Source organism: Toxorhynchites rutilus, chromosome 3 (genome assembly GCF_029784135.1).
Source record: "Toxorhynchites rutilus septentrionalis strain SRP chromosome 3, ASM2978413v1, whole genome shotgun sequence".
NCBI lineage: Eukaryota > Metazoa > Arthropoda > Insecta > Diptera > Culicidae > Toxorhynchites > Toxorhynchites rutilus.
In genome coordinates this window covers 73,617,425-73,639,853 of record NC_073746.1, presented here as the reverse complement: position 1 = coordinate 73,639,853, position 22,429 = coordinate 73,617,425, and the positions used below count along the sequence as shown (strand labels likewise).

General features: G+C 39.9%; 1 protein-coding gene across 2 annotated transcripts in view; it reads right to left on the bottom strand.

Moving 5' to 3' along the window:
• Positions 1–12,015: 12,015 nt before the first annotated feature.
• Positions 12,016–22,429, bottom strand: part of LOC129776845 (EGFR adapter protein-like) — a 191,889-nt gene continuing 181,475 nt past the window's right edge. For both annotated transcript variants that reach the window (XM_055782733.1, XM_055782734.1), the window contains 2 exons: positions 12,784–13,332; positions 12,016–12,701 (listed from right to left, as the gene is read on the bottom strand). In XM_055782733.1, coding sequence (XP_055638708.1) covers positions 12,510–12,701; positions 12,784–13,332 — 741 coding nt within the window. In that variant the 3' untranslated portion in view covers positions 12,016–12,509. The remainder of the gene's footprint in view (positions 12,702–12,783; positions 13,333–22,429) is intronic.

Here is a 22,429-nt window from a genome sequence, read left to right as displayed (position 1 = left end):
TGGCAGACATTGTTGAAGGCTCGAAGGCAGGAACTGAATGGATTATTGTAGCCATAGCATGTTCTATGTCCGGGAACAGCAATTAATGTGGAGAAACGCAGCTGACGTTGAGGAACGTTTATTGGAATATGCAGAAGAAGATCTGCACACTCGATGTTTTCACTGAGGATGTCGAATACAATCAGTCGTTGCATCTTCAGTCGCCTTGCCGTGAGCAATTCCAAGTCAATTAGACGACAACGTTCCGAATAATGGGGAAGATGGTCGGGATCATTCCACGGGAGATGTCGCAATGCAAATCGAATGAAACATTTCTGTATACGCTCGATACGTACAATCTCGGAAACGTGGTATGGGGCCCAGACCGGTGCAGCGTACTCTAAGTTGCTCCTCACTAAACTACAGTACAAAGCTTTAAGTGAATATACGTCGGTGAACTGTGACGCATTCCGACGTATAAATCCCAGGTTAGAGAATGCTTTGGAAGTGATAGCTGAGATGTGATCGTGGAAACATAGCTTTGAGTCCATGATAACACCCAAGTCACGGATAGAATGTACACGATCCAAGAAAAGAGTGTCGATGTTGTATCGGTAGTCTATCGGCTCGTAGCAACGACTAAAGGTGATCACCTTGCATTTACTTGTGTTCACACGCATGCCGTTGTCTTTGCACCACTGCGCTAGAGAATCGATATCGGCCTGCAAGCTGCAGCAGTCCGCAGCTGATTTGATGACTCGGAAAATTTTAAGGTCGTCGGCAAACAATAGTTTTCCAGAAGATATTCGTAGGCACAAGTCATTTATGAAGATTACAAATATCAATGGCCCTAGTACACTTCCTTGGGGGACTCCGGACGCTATATCGAATGTTGTGGATCGTGCTGAGTTCACCTCAACAAAAGCTTTCCTACCGGTCAGGTAAGACATCAACCAATCGGATATCCAATCAGGAAAACCCATGTGCTTCAGTTTTCTCACCGTAAGAATATGCGGAACAGTATCGAAAGCCTTCGAGAAATCAATATAAACAGAGTCCACTTGATTTCTGTGTTCAACTTCACGAAAGAGCACGTTGGTGTAGCATAATAAATTGGACGTTGTGGAACGATGGGGTACAAATCCATGCTGGAACTCAGATATCATCGATTTCGCTGCAGACAGTAGCACTGTGTGGATCAGTGATTCGAGTAGCTTCCCTAGGCAACATAGGATGGATATTCCACGGTAATTTTCAACGCGCCGCAAGCTGCCTGATTTGTAGATAGGAATCATCTTCGCAGTTTTCCATAGGCTAGGGAATGTTCTTTCCTCGAGCGACTTGTTAAAGAGTATTGTCAGAGGAAAGGCCAATGATGAAGCGCAGTTCTTCAACAGGATAGGTGCTAAGTCATCCACTCCGGCTCCTTTCGTCGCGTCTAGTTTTTGCAATGATCTTAAAACTTCCTCGTGGGTAAAATTGAAGAATGGTAGGTGGATATGATGCGACGGTAGGTTGCGAAAACATCCAGATCCTGGTTGAGGCAGCTCAGTCATGAACACGCTTTGGAAGAATCGTCGAAAAAGATCAGCAACTTCATCAGGTAGGTTTGCTGTTGTGTTACCGTATTCGACAACTTGTGGTACTCGATTACTCGCTCTTTGTTCTCTAACGAATTTCCAGAACGTCGTAGGGTTCCGTTTCATATCAGATTGGAGTCTCTGCTGGTAGGCCCTGTAGCTGTTCTCTACAAGATCCTTATAGCATGTTTCCACGATGCGAAGAGATTCACGGTTTTCGTTTGATTTATTAATGAAGAATCGTTTGCGTGCTTTACGCAGTTTGTTTCGCAGCCTTCGCAACTCTGCAGTCCACCAAGGCTTCCTGGTGTTCCTATTAATAGAACGGTGGCGTCGGGGTACTTTCGAATGTATGATATCAAACAGGGTATCATATGGGTGGCGGAATCAACTGTACGATCTTGAAGAAGTTCCTTCCATTCGACCAATGAAAATACGCTATTTAAAGAGTTGAAGTCACATCGTCTAAAATCCAGGTCAAAGGAATCAGTCGTGGCTGAAATATGCACACAGCTCTGCATGTCCATTTGTAGTTCGAATGGTGGGTGGTGCGGATCAACGGGTAGAAGTGGTGATATCGGCGGCTGGCCTTCAAAATTATCTGGAGCGTTTGTAAAAACCAAATCAAGTAGTCTGCCATTGATGTTTGGAATAGAGTTGATTTGTACGAGGCCATAGGATGAGATGGATTCAGTGAGCACGAGTTCTGGATCGCTAGAAACATTCACAGGCAAGTATCCGTTGACATCCTCATCAAAACCTCATTGCAGATGAGGAAGATTATAATCGCCGAGCAATAAAACGATATCGTTAGCCGAAGATCGGTCCGTCAAGGACTGAACAGCGAAAGTGTGGTTGGAATACAACGCCGTCTCAGAGTTTGGTCGAAAGTAAATGCCGAGGAGGTACAAATATCGGTTGGATAGTTTCACACAGACTACCATTTGCTCAAGCGTACTACAATGAGGTATCGAAACCTCGATACAGTGCAGTGTGGCTTTCACAGCGACAAGCACTCCGCCACCTCTTGTAAGGCTACTGGTTGCTTCACTACGGTCACAACGAAAAAGTGAATAATTGGGTGATAATTCAGCGTCGCATATATCGGACCGGAGCCATGTTTCAGTAAGAATGACAACATCATAATGACTGCTCGACAATCCTAGCTGTAAGCGTGAAGTTTTAGTGCGAAGGCCTCTGACATTTTGGTAGTAAATGGAGAAAAAGTGTTGCTTTAGCGAGAAACTATCGCAATCACCACAGTCAGTAACCGGAAGCACAGGATGATGAGCTACAGGATCGTTCCGCTGTGTCGATGCGTTTGTCGGACGCTGGTGGCCCGAAGATGGCGATGAGCTAGAAGTGTTTCGCATTTCAGGCAGCGCATTGTTCGGAATGAAGGTGTACTTGCCTGCAATTATGGGTTGGATGCCAGCTGCCCCGCACTCGAGCACAGGACCGGGACGACTGGGTGTTGCTGACATCAATGGCTCGACTGTGACGAGGGAGTCAGAGGCATCCATAGAGCTTGCAGGTGTGCGTCCCGGTTGACTGGTTTGTGATGCATACGTGGGTAGTAGACTAGGAATAACATATGTTACCGAGATGGAATTGCTCGAATCACAGCTGTACTTGCCTGAGTGAGAGGCTTGGAGAACCCCCAATCCAGACTCAATCACAGGACCGGGATGGCTGCTGGGCGTTGGCGGAAATGGCTTGACTGCGATGAGAGGATTGAAGGCCTCCTTCGTGCTTGATGGTATGCATCCCGGTGAGTTAGTTGACTCAGGAAGTTGGTTGAATGAAGAGTATCTTGGTTGCTATGTTGAATAGTCCACCATTTTGTTTCGCCGTTCTCGCTGAATTTTATAAACCGGGCATTCACTGCTCCAGGCAGAGTGGTCAGTTTTAATATTCAGCTTACGCTCAACACGCAGTTTCGCACAGTTTGCACATTTTTCTATGCGGGATTTGCATTCTTTAATCGAATGGTTATCACTGCAAATAGGGCAGATAACTTTCTCTACTTTACATGCAATGAAAAACTTTCCGTCTTCCAAAGTAAACGAACCAAAATGCGCTGCGGAGGTTAGATGTGTTGGTATTGGTTCAGCAGAGAAAAATGTTGGTTATGACCAACGTTCGATTTTTCGAACATTCGATTTTCCCGGCTGTTATTTTCTTTTTTAGTTTTTTCGAGCCCTTAACAAATAAAACTAATATCATTTTTAATAGCCACATGCTGACCCGGCAAACTTCGTCCCGCCCAAAATTTATTTTTCGTTATCACATCCACGTTTCCTTACTAAGCGCTGTCCATGGGTCCAATCGCAGAATTATTCATTGATTGATCTTCTAATCTGTTTCTCCGGTACGTTACATGCCAAACTTGGTTTTATTTGCTTGATTAATTCCCGAGTAATGTAGAAATTTGTGTTTAATTTGTATGGCAGTTCCCTCGTAGAGAGGGGGGAGGGGCTTCAAACTATCACGAAAACCTTCCCCGGCCCTAAAAACTCCAACATACCAATTTTCATGTTGATCGGTTCAGTAGTTTCCGAGTCCATAAGAATCAGACAGACAGACAGAAATCCATTTTTATATATATAGATAGGAATGCCAAACCAAAGGAACACGAAGTTCAATTCCATCAACACGAATTGCAATTGGATTAACCCTTTCGCGTACAATGTCGAACGACACTCGTGACGATTAGATTATGCCAGATTATGATTTGTAGTTATAAAACAAAATTGCTATTATAAAAGTAGCATTTCATGGGAATGGACTGTTTTGACGTAGGACTACGTCTTTCATTTCTATACCGGGGTGTAAAATCAAAGTTTCGGAAACGAAAGCGTTACGCCGGAGACCGAGATTTTGAGTGTTAATAGCTCCTAAACAACTGAACGAAATGGTATGATAAACACTTCATTCGAAAGATAAAATGTCTACGCGTTCTATACTTGTTACTTTCTGATCCAAAAACTTGTTTCAATAGTCTTAAATTTGCTTTCAAAACAGGCTATTGAAATCGCCAATCGGTATATCGGAAATCCACTCAGTTCTAATTGAACAGCGATTGGAGCATGTTGTCGCTGTTGTGGTGAAGCTCTTCATTTATCATGAAAGCGCGGATGAACGGTGTCATCAAGAGCCTGTTTGTGCACCTTAGGCCAGAAGGGAATCCATCAGGAGGAGAGTGATGCCACAAATGGTTCCCCGGGAAGATCTCGAAGCAGCCGCTACACACACACACACACACACACACACACACACATACACGCGCGGAATTCTTTCCGTTTGGATGCCATTCAGCATCGAGAAAGATCCGGAAAATAATCTGCCAGTTCCTCTGGGAATTTAAAAATACATTCATGTGAAAGAGTTTATTTGAATGTTTTCTATCCATGTAACACTGTGACCAAATACATTTGGTTTTGTGATTTTTCAATCAATCGCAATTAACAGGATAGCTTCTAAAGATTATTCTTCCCCATCAGTAGGATATTTCCGTATCCAATATTGGATGCATAAAACCTTGTGCCTCCAACGTAACGCTCTCGTTTTCGAAGTTCTCCAAATATTCATTAATTCAGAATGAATTCAGATTCAACTTCAAACAAATGATCTCTAAATCAACGATAGTCCTACGTCACCCTTGCGGTTATACCATAGATATAACCCACTTCCTGTTTTTGATTAAAATACCGTTCTGAATCATATTTCGGACAACATCATATTTCGGACACTTTGTTCTAATATCTTGAAATGCTTAATGCACTGATGGTATAAATATAAAATTAATATCACAATTGCTTCGTTAGAGTAATCCCTTGGTTTCATTATCACTTCAGTTGAGAATAACATTTGAATTATAATATAGTAGGAAAAAATCCATCCAAAATCCAAAATCCACTCATTATCGTTTGTGTTTGACGTTTGCCTAGCGTGAGCACGTAGAATTAACCCCTTCATCAATATTTAAATTTCTCCCGTGTTTCATCAGTTCTCATCATCGTTAACAGTTTACTGTGACTGCTTGGTAAGTGTTTCGCAGTTGACTATAAAATATAATCATGTGTAATGTAATTTTCATTCAAAAAATTACAAGATAAAGTGTCCGAAATTCGATTTCAATCTGTCCGAAATTTGATTTTTATTCGCTTGATTTGAAAAGCATTTTAATCGATTATTTTTTTATGTTTTCAATCGAATAGGTACCAAAGCAGAAAGCTTAAAAGCATATTGAACTAATTTATTAAAAATATCAACCAAATAATACCTGTGCATAAAGTTGAGATCTGTTTTCAGAATCATATGCCTTAAGCGTCCGAAATATGATTCAGAACGGTATTTGGCATGACGTGCTTTTCGGAAAGTGTTTTTTACAAGAAAGAAGTCATGTAACTTTTATTATGCGTTCATTACGGAAGATGTTGTAATGTGAAATTTGCTGTCCTTGATCGTTCATCCTACGCTATTAGAACAGATCAAAAAATCACATCGCATCACAATCAAATTACTTCACATCATAGGGGAAATGGCGCTTGCGCCAAACCGTTTATAAGCTTTTACGGGGTCATTTTTTCACATTTCTGTAAAACTTCACAGTTGTTTGAAAGGATTTGGTATTCTTTATCGATCTATAACAAAAAACGTAAAATGTCAATTTTGGATCTTGCGTCACTTTGCGAGATTACGGCGGAGAAGCTGTAGAAAAAAAATGAGTGGGTTATATCTATGATATAACCGCAAGGTTGACGTGGAACTACCTTAGCTTAGCAATCATTCGTTTGTATTGATTAAATTCTTGATTGAATGAAACAGTTTCCAAATTCAATTGAGTTCAATATATTTGCTCTGTGAGTGAAAAAAATGAACAAATGCCGTGTAAAGTCAATTCATTTATTGTGATTGATTGTTCTTCGTTACAAGTAAATTTAATGACGGACCTTTTACGTTTGGTATGATGACTAGAACAAAATATATGTACGGAAGAATTATCAAACGTTTGATGAACCAGCCTAAGGCTGAAAATATTTCCAATAAAGACCAAAAAAAAATTATCAAACGATTATTTTATTTTACATTTCCCTCTGAAGTTTTCATCCCGAAAGTGTACATACTTCTCGAATCTCGAATTTGCTTGAAACTGGGAAGTTCATTCGCTTCTAGTGCACGATTTTCCCAGGTTCCTAAGTTTAGAAGATCATGTTAGGACAGACATATTCCACTCTGCACAAAGGCTGCACAAAAGTACTCGCAGTTTGCATTTATTTGCAGAGCCGATTTCCCCAGAAACCTCGGTTTTGAAGTCTGTGTTAGGAAAACACAATCAATCGGAACAAAAATACCCCCGATTTGTATGAATTCGCAATGCCGATTTCCCCACGCTCCATGGATTTGAAGTCTGTGTTAGGGAAACACATTCCAGTCGGAACAAAAATACCCCCGACTTGCATGAATTTGAAATACCGATTTCTCCAGGCACCTTGGTTTAGAAATCTCTATTAGGGAACACATTTCGGTGGGAACAAAAGCTCCCCCTACTTTCGTGTGTTCTTCTTCTTCTTTTTGGCTTTAAGAGGGTTTAAACTTTTCAGTTCACTCGCCTCTAGGCTCTTTCGTGTGTTTGCAATGCCGATTTCGCTGCTTGGTTTTAAAATCTGTGTTAGGGAACATTTTTCGATGAGAACAAAAGTCCCCCTACTTTCATGTATTTGCAATGCCGATTTCCCCAAGGCTGCTTGGTTTTGATGGCTGTGTTAGGGAAACCGTAAATCGGGCCAATCAAAACGATGCAGTTAGGGCGTTTAGATAACGCCTAATATTTTACAGTTATTCAATTGTTTATCTAATGAAAAACAACATTTTGTTAGTTGCGATAGATGCGTAGAAATATTCCCTATCAATTGATGCAAACATCTCTCCTATCCAGTACGAAATGTTCGAGCTATAAGCATTCGAAATCTTTCATTTTTTCCTGCATGTTCTGTATTTAGGTTTTCATTTTACCCTCCATATATTCCGGTTAGACGTAGTCCCATGTCAAAATGAACATAACAAACCAAAACAACAGGACAACTAACGAGCAGCGTCCAACTTTTTGAAGTACGATGTTACTGCGTCACGAATTTCTTCAGTGTTATCGAATCGTTGACCGCCGAACGCCTGTTTCATTACCGGGAATATGTGATAGTCGCTAGGGGCGAGGTCTGGGAGTAAGGATGATGCTCGAACACAGTCCATTTGAATTTTTTCATTTGCTCTTGAGTTACGCGAGCAAAATGGGGCCGCGCATTATCGTGGATGAACCTGACCTTTTGTTCTTAATCGCGGTTCTTAATCGGTCCAAAACTTCACAATAGTACGATGATGAAACAGGCGATTACGAAAATCACCTTGTTTTTTGTCCTAACTTTATTTTTCCGCGATTTCTGACGCACTGAAACTTATTTTTTGAACGACCCTCGTACTATCAAACTTACGAATTACTTAGGATCTAGATCTAACCTAAAATTCGACGGTGAATTGAAAGGCTAACCTATTGAACGGGCCACTGAAATGTAAGAAAATGAAATTATAATGCTATCTGAAATTAATGCCAAATTAATTTGCGGTTCGAAGCTGTTGAATAAAACTCGCTACAGGAATCAGTGCGTTGCCTTTCTTTGCTGTCGTAACAATACGAATGATGAGCAAGTGTCCCATGAAATTGTTTCCCATTTCGATTCCTTTCCTTATTCCCATTCAAACCATCCTAACGAAATATAATGTGTGTTGTATGACACAATCACAGACAATAGTAGATCCCAACATACCACATAAAAGGAGACGAATACGAACAAATATGTAAAGTGCATACATATGATCCCTGCTGATGTCATACATTCATTTCAAATACAAATGTTGTATGATGAACAATGTCGCGAAAATGAATTTTTAGTTAGAATTACCCTTGTTTTAATTTCTCCAGTTTTATTCAAACGGTCAACTTTGAGAACGATGACCACAATCTAAGCTATTAGCATTGTGTTTTCCTTCGTCCGAAGGATCTGCCGTTCCTGTTAATGGCCAGAGACACCAGTAATTTTCGACTAACCTTCTCGTTTCTCAACAAAATCGTATCTTTATATGCAAGGTCGCCAAATTTTAATCTCTTTTAATCCAACCACAAATAATCTCATGAATAGAATTGTATGAGTGGAAAAAAGATTGCGAAATAAAATTTCGAACAGTTCTAAACTCGGGTCCACCGTGAGTAATCGGTTTTCCACCTTACTAACCATAGAGTAAAGAAAATTGCTTGTATATAAATTACTTAACAATATATTTAAGATTTCGGCTCGTTTAGACTTATATGAGCCTGTAAAAATAAACGAATTACAGTAAAACCTCTTTTTGTGCTTTTTTTTTGTGCAAATTTTTTTGTGCGATTTCTGTTCTTGTGCGGTTTTTTTTTGTGCGATTTTTTTTTGTGTGGTGTATGAAAAGAAGCATATTTGACGAAATTATCGTCCATTTAGTTTTTTTCGATGGTTTATAAACATTTCAATACAAAAAAAAGCATATTTGCGTCTCAATTATCCACTTCTAAAAAAATTCCCCTCCTCTCTTCAAATGCTCTAAGTTTTTCTAAGTTTTTGCATGCCATGATTTCTAACAGCAACACTTTTCGACATGCAACTAAAGGGTGTGTCACATCAAATTGCATCACGGAAAAAACGCTGTAGAAATTCGCCCAGTAGACCGATCCTTTTGAAAATTTTAAACAGTAAAATAAAAACTATTAAACAACTTTTGGCATTTTCTTTTTATTCATACTTCGAGCTCAAGCCCGTATGCTCGCACCTTCCTCTTTACCCCGTCCATAAGGTTCTGTACAACGTCAGGTTGTAGTTTTTTTTTTTGAACAGAAATCCATTTTCTCTTGAAGTCCGCCTCCGATTTGACAACTTTTGGGTTCTTCCGGAGGGCCTGCTTCATAATCGCCCAATATTTCTCTATTGGGCGAAGCTCCGGCGCGTTGGGCGGGTTCATTTCCTTTGGCACGAAGGTGACCCCGTTGGCTTCGTACCACTCCAACACGTCCTTTGAATAGTGGCACGAAGCGAGATCCGGCCAGAAGATGGTCGGGCCCTCGTGCTGCTTCAATAGTGGTAGTAAGCGCTTCTGTAGGCACTCCTTAAGGTAAACCTGCCCGTTTACCGTGCCGGTCATCACGAAGGGGGCGCTCCGCTTTCCACAAGAGCAGATCGCTTGCCACACCATGTACTTTTTGGCAAACTTGGATAGTTTCTGCTTGCGAATCTCCTCCGGAACGCTGAATTTGTCCTCTGCGGAGAAGAACAACAGGCCCGGCAGCTGACGAAAGTCCGCTTTGACGAAGGTTTCGTCGTCCATTACCAGGCAATGCGGCTTCGTCAGCATTTCGGTGTACAGTTTCCGGGCTCGCGTCTTAACCACCATGTTTTGCCTTTCGTCGCGGTTAGGAGCCTTCTGAACCTTGTATGTACGCAGGCCCTCCCGCTGTTTGGTCCGCTGGACGAATGAACTTGACAAATTCAGCTTATTGGCGACATCGCGCTTGTGATCTTTTTCACTGACGGAGCATTGCAAAGCAGGGAAACAAAAAGAAATTGAACGGTCAATGGCGTGGATTTGAATTATTTTCTTGGGGAAAACTTTTTTATGCGGTCCCTATCTACCACACAAAAAAGATTTTTTTTTTCAAAATTTGTACCGAACACGATTTTTTAAGCTGCTGGTGAAGTTTTGCACGATTTTTTTGTGCGGTCCCTATCCCCCGCACAAAAAAGGTTTGCCTGTCATATAAAATTTCGAACAAACCCAGAACGCCTCAAACACTGAATGAGCAAGAATTTAAATCGACGACGAAAAGCAGTCTCAACTTTGAAGTATTATAGCTATTTCACATTTTAAATATTGCTTATTTCAGTTTCAGACATGTACATTACGGTGGCAATGGATGTATGGGAAAAATTTAATCATCGAATTTCGAAAACCGACCATGTACATTTTGTTTATTGGCCCAAAAAAATTATCTGTGCAAATTTTCAGCTCGATCGGAAATAATTTAGGGGTGCCTCCAAGCGCTCGAAGTTTTCATTTTTTGATCCTCGAAAATCTTCCAAGGGGGGAGTTTACGAAAATCTGAAAATCGATTTTTTTTTCGATGCCAAATGACTTTAAAATGCATGAAACGTCGAGATCTGGTGTCATCTCGGAAATTTTTTTTACCAAATTTTCTTTACTCCCCCCTTGGAAGATTTTCGAGAATCAAAAAATCAAAACTTTGAGCGCATTGAGGCACCCCTAAATCATGTCCGATCGAGCTGAAACTTTGAACAGATAATTTTTTTGGGCCAATAAACAAAATGTACATGGTCGGGTTTTGAAATTTAATATGACAATTTTCGCTGCCACCCTAATGTACATGAATCATTTTTGAACAAACAGTCATAATCAGATGGAAAATTTATACGTTTTTTCATTATTCAAATAAAGCACATCCAACCAACCATTGAAGTTCCAAATTTTCCCCCCATTATAATTTAAAACTGAAAAAGAACCAACAAAAATCACACTTTCGAGCTGGAAAATATCGACAACCATTTTTCCTCGCCGACAAGGACATCATCTGTGTTTCCGCCACACTTCTGGATTCACAGAAGCCTGAAAGAATAAGAGCAAAAATGGCTAAAAGGTGACGAGATTTCTTTTTTCCTCCTTATCCAAAGTGGAAATAAGAAAGAAAAAAAACTCGGTGTCAAAAGCAATGAAGTTAGCTGCAAGGCTTGAGCAGTTTCTTCTCTGCACCCACTCAATCTTTTGCAAGGGCGGTGGAGGTTGAGCCAGGACTAGTTGGGAGAATGTAAAGCTTCAAATGTAAAGGAACAGAAGCAGATGGATAGGCCACATGGGAACCGCATCGAGAAGCACATTTCCGGAACATAACGCTCAGTGGGTTTGTAATGTGTGAAGCATCGGAGTGATGCAGCTGTTACACGCGAATCGATAATGCACCGTAGGTATTGCATTTCATGTATTGAGAGTGGCATGAGGAAAGCGTTCTGAGTTCGATACAAATTTCAACACAAAATCGTTGACAGTCTTTGAAGACCCAAACATATTGGCAGATTTCGACACTGGAAACTCACCAAACAATTTGCATCCAGCAAATGGTCGCTTTCTACTTCCAAAAAATCTTACCCGAAAGCAATCAACTTCTCGTTAGTCCAAGATCAATCGTACATCGGAATCGGCGCGTGAAAGGGTACTTACCGTCTTTTCCATACCAGCAGTAGTTCCGATTGAAATTCCAACTAATAAAATAGAACGGAAAACTGCCAACAGAACACCGGGAAATGGAAGCCAAATGAAACGAAAGCCGCTTAACTTTCAAGATCATTTATTTTCAATTTTGTCCTTCAACAGGATCTTTCCGTTACTACTACATATTTTCTGTGAAGAGACCGAAGTCCCTCCTAACGGTTGCTAATTTATATCGCTGCAGTGAATTGGTTTTTCACTTCCACGTAAAGTTTCTATATCACAATACCAAATGATTACAGCTGTATCTTCAACTCAGTATGATTGGTTTTTCGGTTGTAAAGTTAGATGCTACATACATATGAACAGTGTTCAATTTCCAGCCTGTCTACAAACCGGCGACTCTGGAGATGGCAGTTTTGCTCTCAGCCTTTCTGTGTAAAGTTGTGCCCCCTCCTCCAGCATTCGCTTGTTGGTGGCACGAGACGTTATTTACAAACTCATCAAAAAGTTTACCTGTCGTCTGGCAAAACATTCACTCTCGTCAGCCTTTAAACAACCTAACCGTGATGGGCGTTATCATCACCACCAGCAGCATCGTTTCCACCCACTCCATAAATATCTATCACTCAGAAGCTGGAGCGAGCTCTACTATCATAGGTCCAAATCAGAGAACAGCTTGGAAAATTCGTGCAGCGTGCTGAAGCTGTCGTAATCGTCAACGCGTTTGCATTTGATGGGGATGTTTTGGGGTCGTGGTAACGACAGCGGGACCGGAAGCATTTCTGGCATCACCGAGTGATGTGTTATCAGCGCTCGCAGCGAAGAGAACTCCTTGGTAAAGCCCTGGGCAACGAAAGGAAAAGGAAGAAAAATAAAGTTATTTATCAGACTGCAGTTATTTAAACAGGAAAAAAAATACTCCTACCTTTATTTTATACCCCCGCTCCGTTTTCAGTATCAAATAATGCACCACCTTCGGTCCCGGTTGCGGCACGCGCAGTGACAGCGCGAAACAGCCCTGCTTGGTGGTGCTGCGCCGCACCAGGAACGCTCCCGGGGCCTGCTGTGTCAACACCTCGAGTGAAACCTCCCGCGGTAAGCCGGCCTGAAACCAGGACGCGCTGTCCAGATCGTTGTCCTCGATGCTGTTCAGACTGTCCGTCCGTTTGATGTTGGCCACGAAGCGCTTCGGGCTCGAGTTGGCACTGTTAGTTTTCCGGATCAGCAGATTACGCCGGAAGTCGTACTCCAAGTCGGAACGGAGCGGTGCCATCGCGGGCTGGTGGTGGTGATTGGTGAGCGACTGTTTGCACGAGTCGCCAAACTTGCTCGATACGATTTGATCCAGACTGTAAATATCCTCCGCCAGCAGCTCGCTCAAGTGTTTCTGTGGTGAGGTCGGCGATGATTTATGGTACATCAGGGGCAAACTTTCCTCGTTCGAGCGCAGGAAGCCCATTGCGAAGCGTTTAATCTGAAAGTTTAAGAAACACGTGTTATGTAGGCAGTGGAGGGGAGGAGATGACGCTTTGTGTAGCCAATTTTGGGAATATTTTCAACACAACTGCAGAATAGAATACACCGCCTTTTCCATGTTAACTTGTCGGCGGTGATTTCATCATTCACGTCGGAGGAAAACATGGGTAAATATATTTTACAATGGTACACGCTGTAATATGCACATGTTTTGTGCCCATGAGCACACGTTTGGGAAGAACGTGATTTACGCACTACAAATTCTAATTGAGATGAAACTCTCATCCACAAGGCTCATCATAACTTGTTGGTTCAATATTAGAATTAAATCCATTTTAATTCATTTCATTTTTTAGCTATTTGCAATTTGTTATCAGCACTTAAAAATGAATTACCGTTCTGAATCATATTTCGGACACTATTTAATAATAACTTGAAATGCTGAATGTAACTATAAAATTAACAGCACAATTGATTCTTTAGAATCTAAGCAATCAATTGTGATGTTAATTTTGTACTTATATTAAGCACTTCAGGTTATTATTAAAAAGTGTCCGAAATATGATTCAGAACGGTATCTGAAGCGTTACACAGCCGTTTTTTGATATCTCGTTTTATGGATTCTTATGAGGTTCTAAACAGCGATGTTTCATTAAAAATAACTCATTTTTGACAAAAATTTGTCCGCGGCGAAGTCTAATCTGTCACAGTGAAGTAATGTTGGTACTTTTTCCAGACTAGCTACCTAGACCAGGTATAAGAGTAGCTTAGATGAAATCTCTAGAGAGGAATAATGGTGTTTACGATTGCTTATCTCAGGAAAAATAAAATAGCTGCGTAGAAATATTTCCTATCAATTGATGTAATGAATCGGAAAGATCTATTAAGAAATGTTAGAGCTATAAGCATTCGAAATCTTTCATTTTTTTCTGCATGTTCTGTGTTTAGGATTTCATTTTACCGCCCATGTATTCCGGCGAGACGTAGTCCAACGCCAAAAAAAAACTCAGCGGAACACACAAACGAAACCTTCTGAATAACATTTGCAAAAGGTAGAGAAGTCTCAATTGCAGATACTGAGAGCGATCATACTTCTTTTAACTCAAGAGAAAATTGTTTTTTGACGTACAACTACGTCTCTTAAAGGGTGTGTCACATCAAATTGCATCACGGAAAAAACGCTGTAGAAATTTAATTTTTAGGAATTATATCTTCAGCTTTCGCTTTTAATCAGATAAGAGTGTATAGATCACGTTGGCCATGCTTCACTGTCAATTTTTCGTAAATTTGGAAAAATGTCGTCGAACGAAAAAGAGCGTCGTGAATTAATCCTGTGCACTCATTTCGAGAATCCGGAGTTGTCACATCGGGACATCGGTAAGATGCTGGGAATCGTCCAATCCACGGTCAGCAGAGTACTAAAACGATACTTCGAGAACCTAACCATCGACCGGAAGGTGAAGAACGGCAAAAATGGATGCTCCATCAGTGAAAAAGATCACAAGCGCGTAGTTAAGCAGTTTAGACGTGATCCGAGAAGTTCGGTCCGGGATGTCGCCAATAAGCTGAATTTGTCAAGTTCATTCGTCCAGCGGACCAAGCAGCGGGAGGGCCTGCGTACATACAAGGTTCAGAAGGCTCCTAACCGCGACGAAAGGCCAACATGGTGGGGAAGACGCGAGCCCGGAAGCTGTACACCGAAATGCTGACGAAGCCGCATTGCCTGGTAATGGACGACGAAACCTACGTCAAAGCGGACTTTCGTCAGCTGCCGGGCCTGTTGTTCTTCTCCGCAGAGGACAAATTCAGCGTTCCGGAGGAGATTCGCAAGCAGAAACTATCCAAGTTTGCCAAAAAGTACATGGTGTGGCAAGCGATCTGCTCTTGCGGAAAGCGGAGCGCCCCCTTCGTGATGACCGGCACGGTAAACGGGCAGGTTTACCTTAAGGAGTGCCTACAGAAGCGCTTACTACCACTATTGAAGCAGCACGAGGGCCCGACCATCTTCTGGCCGGATCTCGCTTCGTGTCACTATTCAAAGGACGTGTTGGAGTGGTACGAAGCCAACGGGGTCACCTTCGTGCCAAAGGAAATGAACCCGCCCAACGCGCCGGAGTTTCGCCCAATAGAGAAATATTGGGCGATTATGAAGCAGGCCCTCCGGAAGAACTCAAAAGTTGTCAAATCGGAGGCGGACTTCAAGAGAAAATGGATTTCTGTTCAAAAAAAACTACAACCTGACGTTGTACAGAACCTTATGGACGGGGTAAAGAGGAAGGTGCGAGCATACGGGCTTGAGCTCGAAGTATGAATAAAAAGAAAATGCCAAAAGTTGTTTAATAGTTTTTATTTTACTGTCTAAAATTTCAAAAGGATCGGTCTACTGGGCGAATTTCTACAGCGGTTTTTCCGTGATGCAATTTGATGTGACACACCCTTCATTAAGGGTGTCAAATCATAATACAGGTCACGTTTATATGAAATAAAGTAAAGGATAATAACTAATTTTTGCCACGAACGGATTTTGGCGATTTACATACCGTTCTGAATCATATTTCGGACGCTTAATGCAGAAAACAGATCTAAACTTAATGCAAGGTGTTATTTGGATGATGTTATGAATAAATTAGCTCAATATGCTTTTAAGCTTTCTACTTTGGTACCTGTTTGATTGAAAACATTAAAAATTATCGAATAAAAATGTTTTTCAATTGAAGCGAATAAGAATCAAACTTCAGACACTATTTATAAAAAAAATTTCTGTTTGCATAATGGTTTCTTATGGTTTTGAGTTCAATTTATATTTCTGTAAAATTACTGACGCATTAAAATGATTAAACATGCAAAAATAACAACGACTTGGCCTGTCTGGTAATGGATATTCGGGTGGAAAAAGGCGCTTTTGAAACGAAAATTGCAAACTAAAATTTACTCTAAGTATCAAATATGTGTTCTATGTAAAAAAGTAACACATTCCCTGCAAATGGAGAGAAATCTTGAACGAAAATTGTGTCTGATGATGATTTTATATTATTGATATAGTTGCCCCTAAATTTCTTTGCACCAAATGCGAGGAAATTTATAGAAAAAAGCTAAGTTAGGATCAGGGTTGAAAATCTGCTATTGGAATGCAAACGGGATACACAACCATTTGAATGAAATTAAACTATTCTTGAACCAACACGACATTGACGTTTTTCTTATCAATGAAACTCATCTGACGGATTACTACAACATCAGAGTTACGGGATATGATTTCTATGGTACAAATCACCCGCACGGGTCAGCAAGAGGTGGGGCTGCGGTCCTCATCAAACGAGATATTCCACACTATTTATGGAATCTTCACAGTACTCTAAATATCCAAGCAGCGGCTGTGTGCATCGAGAATAAATCTGAGAAAATAGTACTAACAGCACTCTACTCTTCACCGAACCACCACCCTTCGGAAAAGGAACTGAAAGACTTCTTCTCACTCCAAGGGCACCGATTTATCGTCGCTGGTGACTTTAACGCAAAACACACCTTTTGGGGATCAAGGTTGATTACCACTCGTGGTCGCGTATTATAAAACGTTATCACTGACTCTGGCTATGACATTGCATCATGCGGTGAACCGACACACTGGCCAGAGGACCTCGCACGACTTCCGGACCTGCTAGATTTCGCTGTCACAAAAAATATTAATAGTAAACGAATTCGATCGAAGTTTCTTCTGGACTTATCATCTGATCACTCACCAATACTCCTGGAATACTTCATAGAAAAGGAAGTGAAGCAGACGTCATCTAATCTCACTAACTTTTCAACGAATTGGACAAAATATAAGACATATATCTCCTCTAACATTCTCGATCTACCTCTGGATAACGAACATCATATCGAAGGAGCAGTTAACCAGCTCAGTGTACTCATGAAGAACGCTGCGAAGATAGCTACCCCACCTATGAAGCCTCAGAAATACAAAAAAAATTATTACTGCCTCCCACATAAAAGCAGCAGTTGCAGAAAAGCGACGACTAAGACGTATCTGGCAAAACAAACGATCTCCAGAATCTAAAAACCAATTCAATGTGGCACAACGTAAATTAAGAAAGCTATTACAAGACGAGAAAGATGAAAAATTCCATAATTACTTAACTGAATTATCCCCAAATCAAAATAATAATTACTCACTATGGAAGGCAACTAAGAATCTAAAACGACCTCAGTTACAGGTCCCGCCGTTTAGAATGCCCTCTTTTAATTGGGCCAGAAGTGACGATGAAAAAGCAGCAACTTTTGCAAACCATCTTCAAAAAGTTTTCACTCCGAATCAATCCGGACCTAATCAAGAAACGCTCGAATTTTCTGGTGCTATAAACCAAAACAAAATGAAAATCAAACATCGGCTGGTGAGACATGTTATCAATAATCATATCAATGTGAAAAAGTCACCCGGTATCGACCACATCAACGGATATATGATCAAGGAACTACCTGACCTAGCATTTAAACATCTCACGAGAATTTTCAACGCAATGACCCATAAAGGATATTTCCCCCAAGCATGGAAAATTTCGACCATCATTATGATTCCTAAGCCAGGGAAAGACGCACAGAAAGTGGAATCTTATAGACCTATCAGCATCCTTCCAATCTTCTCAAAAGTGTTCGAAAAAATTATCCTGATAAAATCAGCGCCCGAGCTATTCTCAGCTGTCACAAAAACAGAACGATTGCTTCACGGGATCTCCAGGAACACATAACGGTCGTGGAAAAGTGACTTCAAAAATGGAGAATTAAAGTAAATGAAACAAAATGTGTCCACGTTACGTTCACGCTTAATAAGAACACATGCCCACAAATTAAGTTCGATAGATCTGCAGTACCTCAATCGAATGAAATTAAATATCTTGGTGTACATCTAGATCGTCGTCTAACCTGGAAGAAACACATAGATGCGAAGAAAACGCAATTGAAGATGCGAGCAAAACAAATACATTGGCTAATCGGGAGGAAGTCGAAATTAAAACTAGAGTTCAAACTACTTCTATACAAATCCATGCTGAAACCTATTTGGCATTACGGCTGTCAACTATGCCAAACAGCTTCAGCAAGTAATATCGAAATCATCGAACGAGTACAAAATAAACTGCTAAGACAAATTACTGGCGCCCCTTGGTACATTCGCAATAGTGTCATACATCGAGACTTAGGGATGGCGACGGTTAAAGAAGAACTTCATAAAACGAGGAGGAAATATGCGGAAAAGGTGAAGAATCATCCAAATCCACTTGCAAGGTGACTCGGTCAACCTATGGTAACACGTCTGAAGAAAAAAACCTTAATTATTTGAACGTGGTCAAACGTTAGTGTTGTGCTCCAGCACACATGTGAAATTTTAACTGTATGAATTGACAACAAACGTTATATTTTATTATGTTAGAACTAAATGTATAACCAATTTTTGTTATTTCCACATTATGGAAGATTCAATAAATGTATGTATGAGAAAAAAAAAGGATCAGGGTTGTATCGGGCGTATCGTTGGTTTCCCAATTCATGAACAGGACCCAGCAGTTATAAATTTAGCCGTCCATCTTGAAATGACAAAGGCGTGTTTTCCACCAACGAGACAAAATTTGAACCCCAATGTTCAAGAATAATGTTTCCCAACTTCTATTTTCCGGGAAATGGCGGTTAGAAAAATCGAAAATTACTAACATACTGCGAACTAAAAATCACATCAATTAGTAAATATGTGGCATTCACAAATGCATTAATTTCACATTCCGGAACTAACAAGCACAGCGGAATGAAAGTCTCTAAGTATAAACCTGAATTAATCCACCTAGGTTGAGATGAGACCTTTCTTATTTCATGTAGTTTTAACTTATTACCGACAGACTTTTTCTTTCAAACTAAAGCTATTGCTTTCATTTTCATTGTTGGCCGTGGAGAAATGTCAATGCTTAACAAGTATTTGTTTCCGAATATCCATTTCCCGAAAAATCGAACATTTTCCATAATTTGCAAAGGACAAATACGCTGCGAAAAATTAATGGCTAGAGGGTTATTATTCAGTAGAATAGAATCATCATTTAGGTTTTCTTCATCGATGAGGTCACCCATCTAATCCGACGGAAAAATATTCACCCAGCTATCTCATTAGAATAATTTTTCCATGAACTGATTTCCTCCAACTCCTCTACAATCGAAATTCTACGGATCGGCATTAAAAAATTAAAAATTTTCGTTATGGCTAACGTTCGATTTATTGAACATTCAATTTCCCCGGATGTAATTTTTCTGTAGAGGGCTCAAATATATGGTTTTTGCCCTACATCACAGTGTATGTTCTCTTATCAAAGTTACACTGTAGAAATGCTGTAGAAATGCTTGCATTTTCGCATTTATAATAGAAAAAGTGTAAAATGTACCGAATTTTCTCTTTGTTGACCTACATGGTTAACACCCTGTAACTCACAACTGAATGGAACAAACAAAAAACAGCAAAAGATGAAATGTCACCTTTACAACGAGCCTAAACATGAAATTGTATGATCGATATTACACGAGATATTGATCACTAAGGCCAGCTATCGAGAAAATAATGGATAACTTTTTCCCCAATCTAATATTTTTGTAGTTTTTTGGTTTTTTTTATTGAAATTGGAAACACCTTCCAAGCATACTTGCTTTAAATCGAATTTACTGCCCAATAAAGTCATACAAAATTGAATGAAATTGATGGTAAGTGGTAGCCAATAAATGAAACTATCTTTGGTGTAAAAACATTATCATTTAGTTGTTTCCCAAAGGCATGACAAATTATCAAAGTAACTGTTCGATTTTTCGCGCGCTTGGCACAAAATATGTTAATGAAATACATTGATTCAAGAAACATCATATAAACATCCGTTCAAATCGTTTCATTCGTTCTTCTTTATCGATTACATTCGATTAATTTTATAGATCGTTAAAACATTCAAACACACTTACCTCATACATTACTTATGTTTTATTTTACACCCAACATATTCATTAGAAATAATTTATATGGCAAAACAACGTTTGCCGGATCAGCTAGTAATTATATATTTAGATTCAATCTATTTGTTGTTCAAAGTACCAACATAATTCGAGGTTATTTACAGAGCTTGAATCTTGATTCTCAATTTTTGTTACATAGTTTCATTAACTTTGTCATTATGCTTCTGTACCAATTTCGCTTTCTGTATTCGTGAATTTCTATCTACTTTTCTATCTGCTTCATCCGTTCTTCCTGCTTCCTCAACTTAGCTTATGTTTGGATTTCCTTTTCTTTTCTTTTTAAGTCAGTTTTCTTTTTCCTTTCCTCAAGTTTTTGGCGCTTCGTCATTTCAATCACCTTCTTTACAGGTGCTACTTCTTCATACAACATATTCAAGGACTTGTGGCCACTGTAGGTGTCACGAGAGGCTTACTTTTATCCTGAATTGATGAGTTGCCAGGATATACGGCTACATAGGGAGAGTTCAACGTTTCTTCTGTTAGAAGTTCACTCAGTTACACGTTGTACAGTAATTACTCTGCTTCCCTCATTTCTCTCTGTCGGTCTGAAGCTGAAACACATGTGTATTTCCAAAATGTTTTGGTGCGTTATATGGATCTACGCTTTGCATCCATAATAAGACTGAAAGTTCACATTGTAGTATCACCAATTTCAACTGTCCGAAACATGAATCGTAGGGAAAAATTTCGATTCAAATTTCGGACACTTTATTTTGTGTTTTTTTTTTTGAAGAAAAGTTACACTATACTTGATTATATTTTCTAGTCAACTGCGAAACGAATGCCAAACAATCACAGTAAACTGTTAACGATGATGAGAACTGATGAAACACGAGAGAAATTTTAATTTTGATGAACGGTTAAATTCTACGTGCTCACACTAAGCGAACGTCAAACACAAACGATAATGTAGTAGTGTTTTCAGATTTTTACCGATACAAAATGAAGTGTCCGAAATTTGATTCTTATTCGCTTCATTTGAATAGCATTTTATTCGATTATTTTTTATATTTTCAATCAAATAGGTACCAAAGTAGAAAGCTTAAAAGCATATTGAACTAATTTATCGAAAGTTTCAACCAAATGATACCTGTGCATAAAGCTTAGATCTTTTTTTTTCTCTTTTATAGTGACTTTCAACACATTTCGGCTGGTTCGTCACTTTTACTTCCATTTTTCGAAGAATGTCGGGAGTGAGAATTGAACTCGTGATCTCTGCGTGAGAGGTATGGTTGTTACCACTACGCCAGATCGTCTCCACTAAGCTTAGATCTGTTTTCTGAATCATATGCCTTAAGCATCCGAAATATGATTCAGAACGGTAGTTAAATCATCTGGATATAAGGTATTTCAAGATATTATTACAAAGTGTCCGAAATATGATTCAGAACGGTACCGAATGAATCGATTTGTTTGGTATGCTATATATTACAATCCCCTGATGTGTTAATGGTTTAAGTTTATGAAAACTAGATGCATTTCCATTTTCCCATACATTTGTTCTGCTCATTTGTGAGATTCCCTACCCGTGACCAGGGCTCTGCATAGCAATAGTCAACTGAGGATAGTCAGCTGACTAACTGATTGACTATATCCATAGTCAGTTAGTAATGACTTTTGGCTTCTTCACGCAGTTTCTCCGCCAAAACGACTGAACAGTCAGTCGGTTTAGTCAGTTTAGTCGCTATCTCCCACTACCGACTCGACTATATCATTTCCTTCTTCCCAGTCAAATTGTCCTCATTGCATTTTGAAGTGACTTCCCCCCAGGTGTATGGCACGATTATCGCTATCTTACCTATCATCATCGCATATCTCACTATCCCTCTGCTGTAAAAGTTCATCATCGACATCACGATATGTCAGATGGTGGTAAATTGGTAATTCGCGATGGTGTCGACGTCTGGTGGCGACTTCAAATTAGGGCCATAATTTGTGTCCCAAACTCGTTAGTGTAATCTCTATCAGATTAGAAGACACGAAGCTGGCTTTTAAATTTTGAAATTTGAATGAAAATTGTCACATCATGTTATTTAATTACTTGAAACACGTATTTCTGA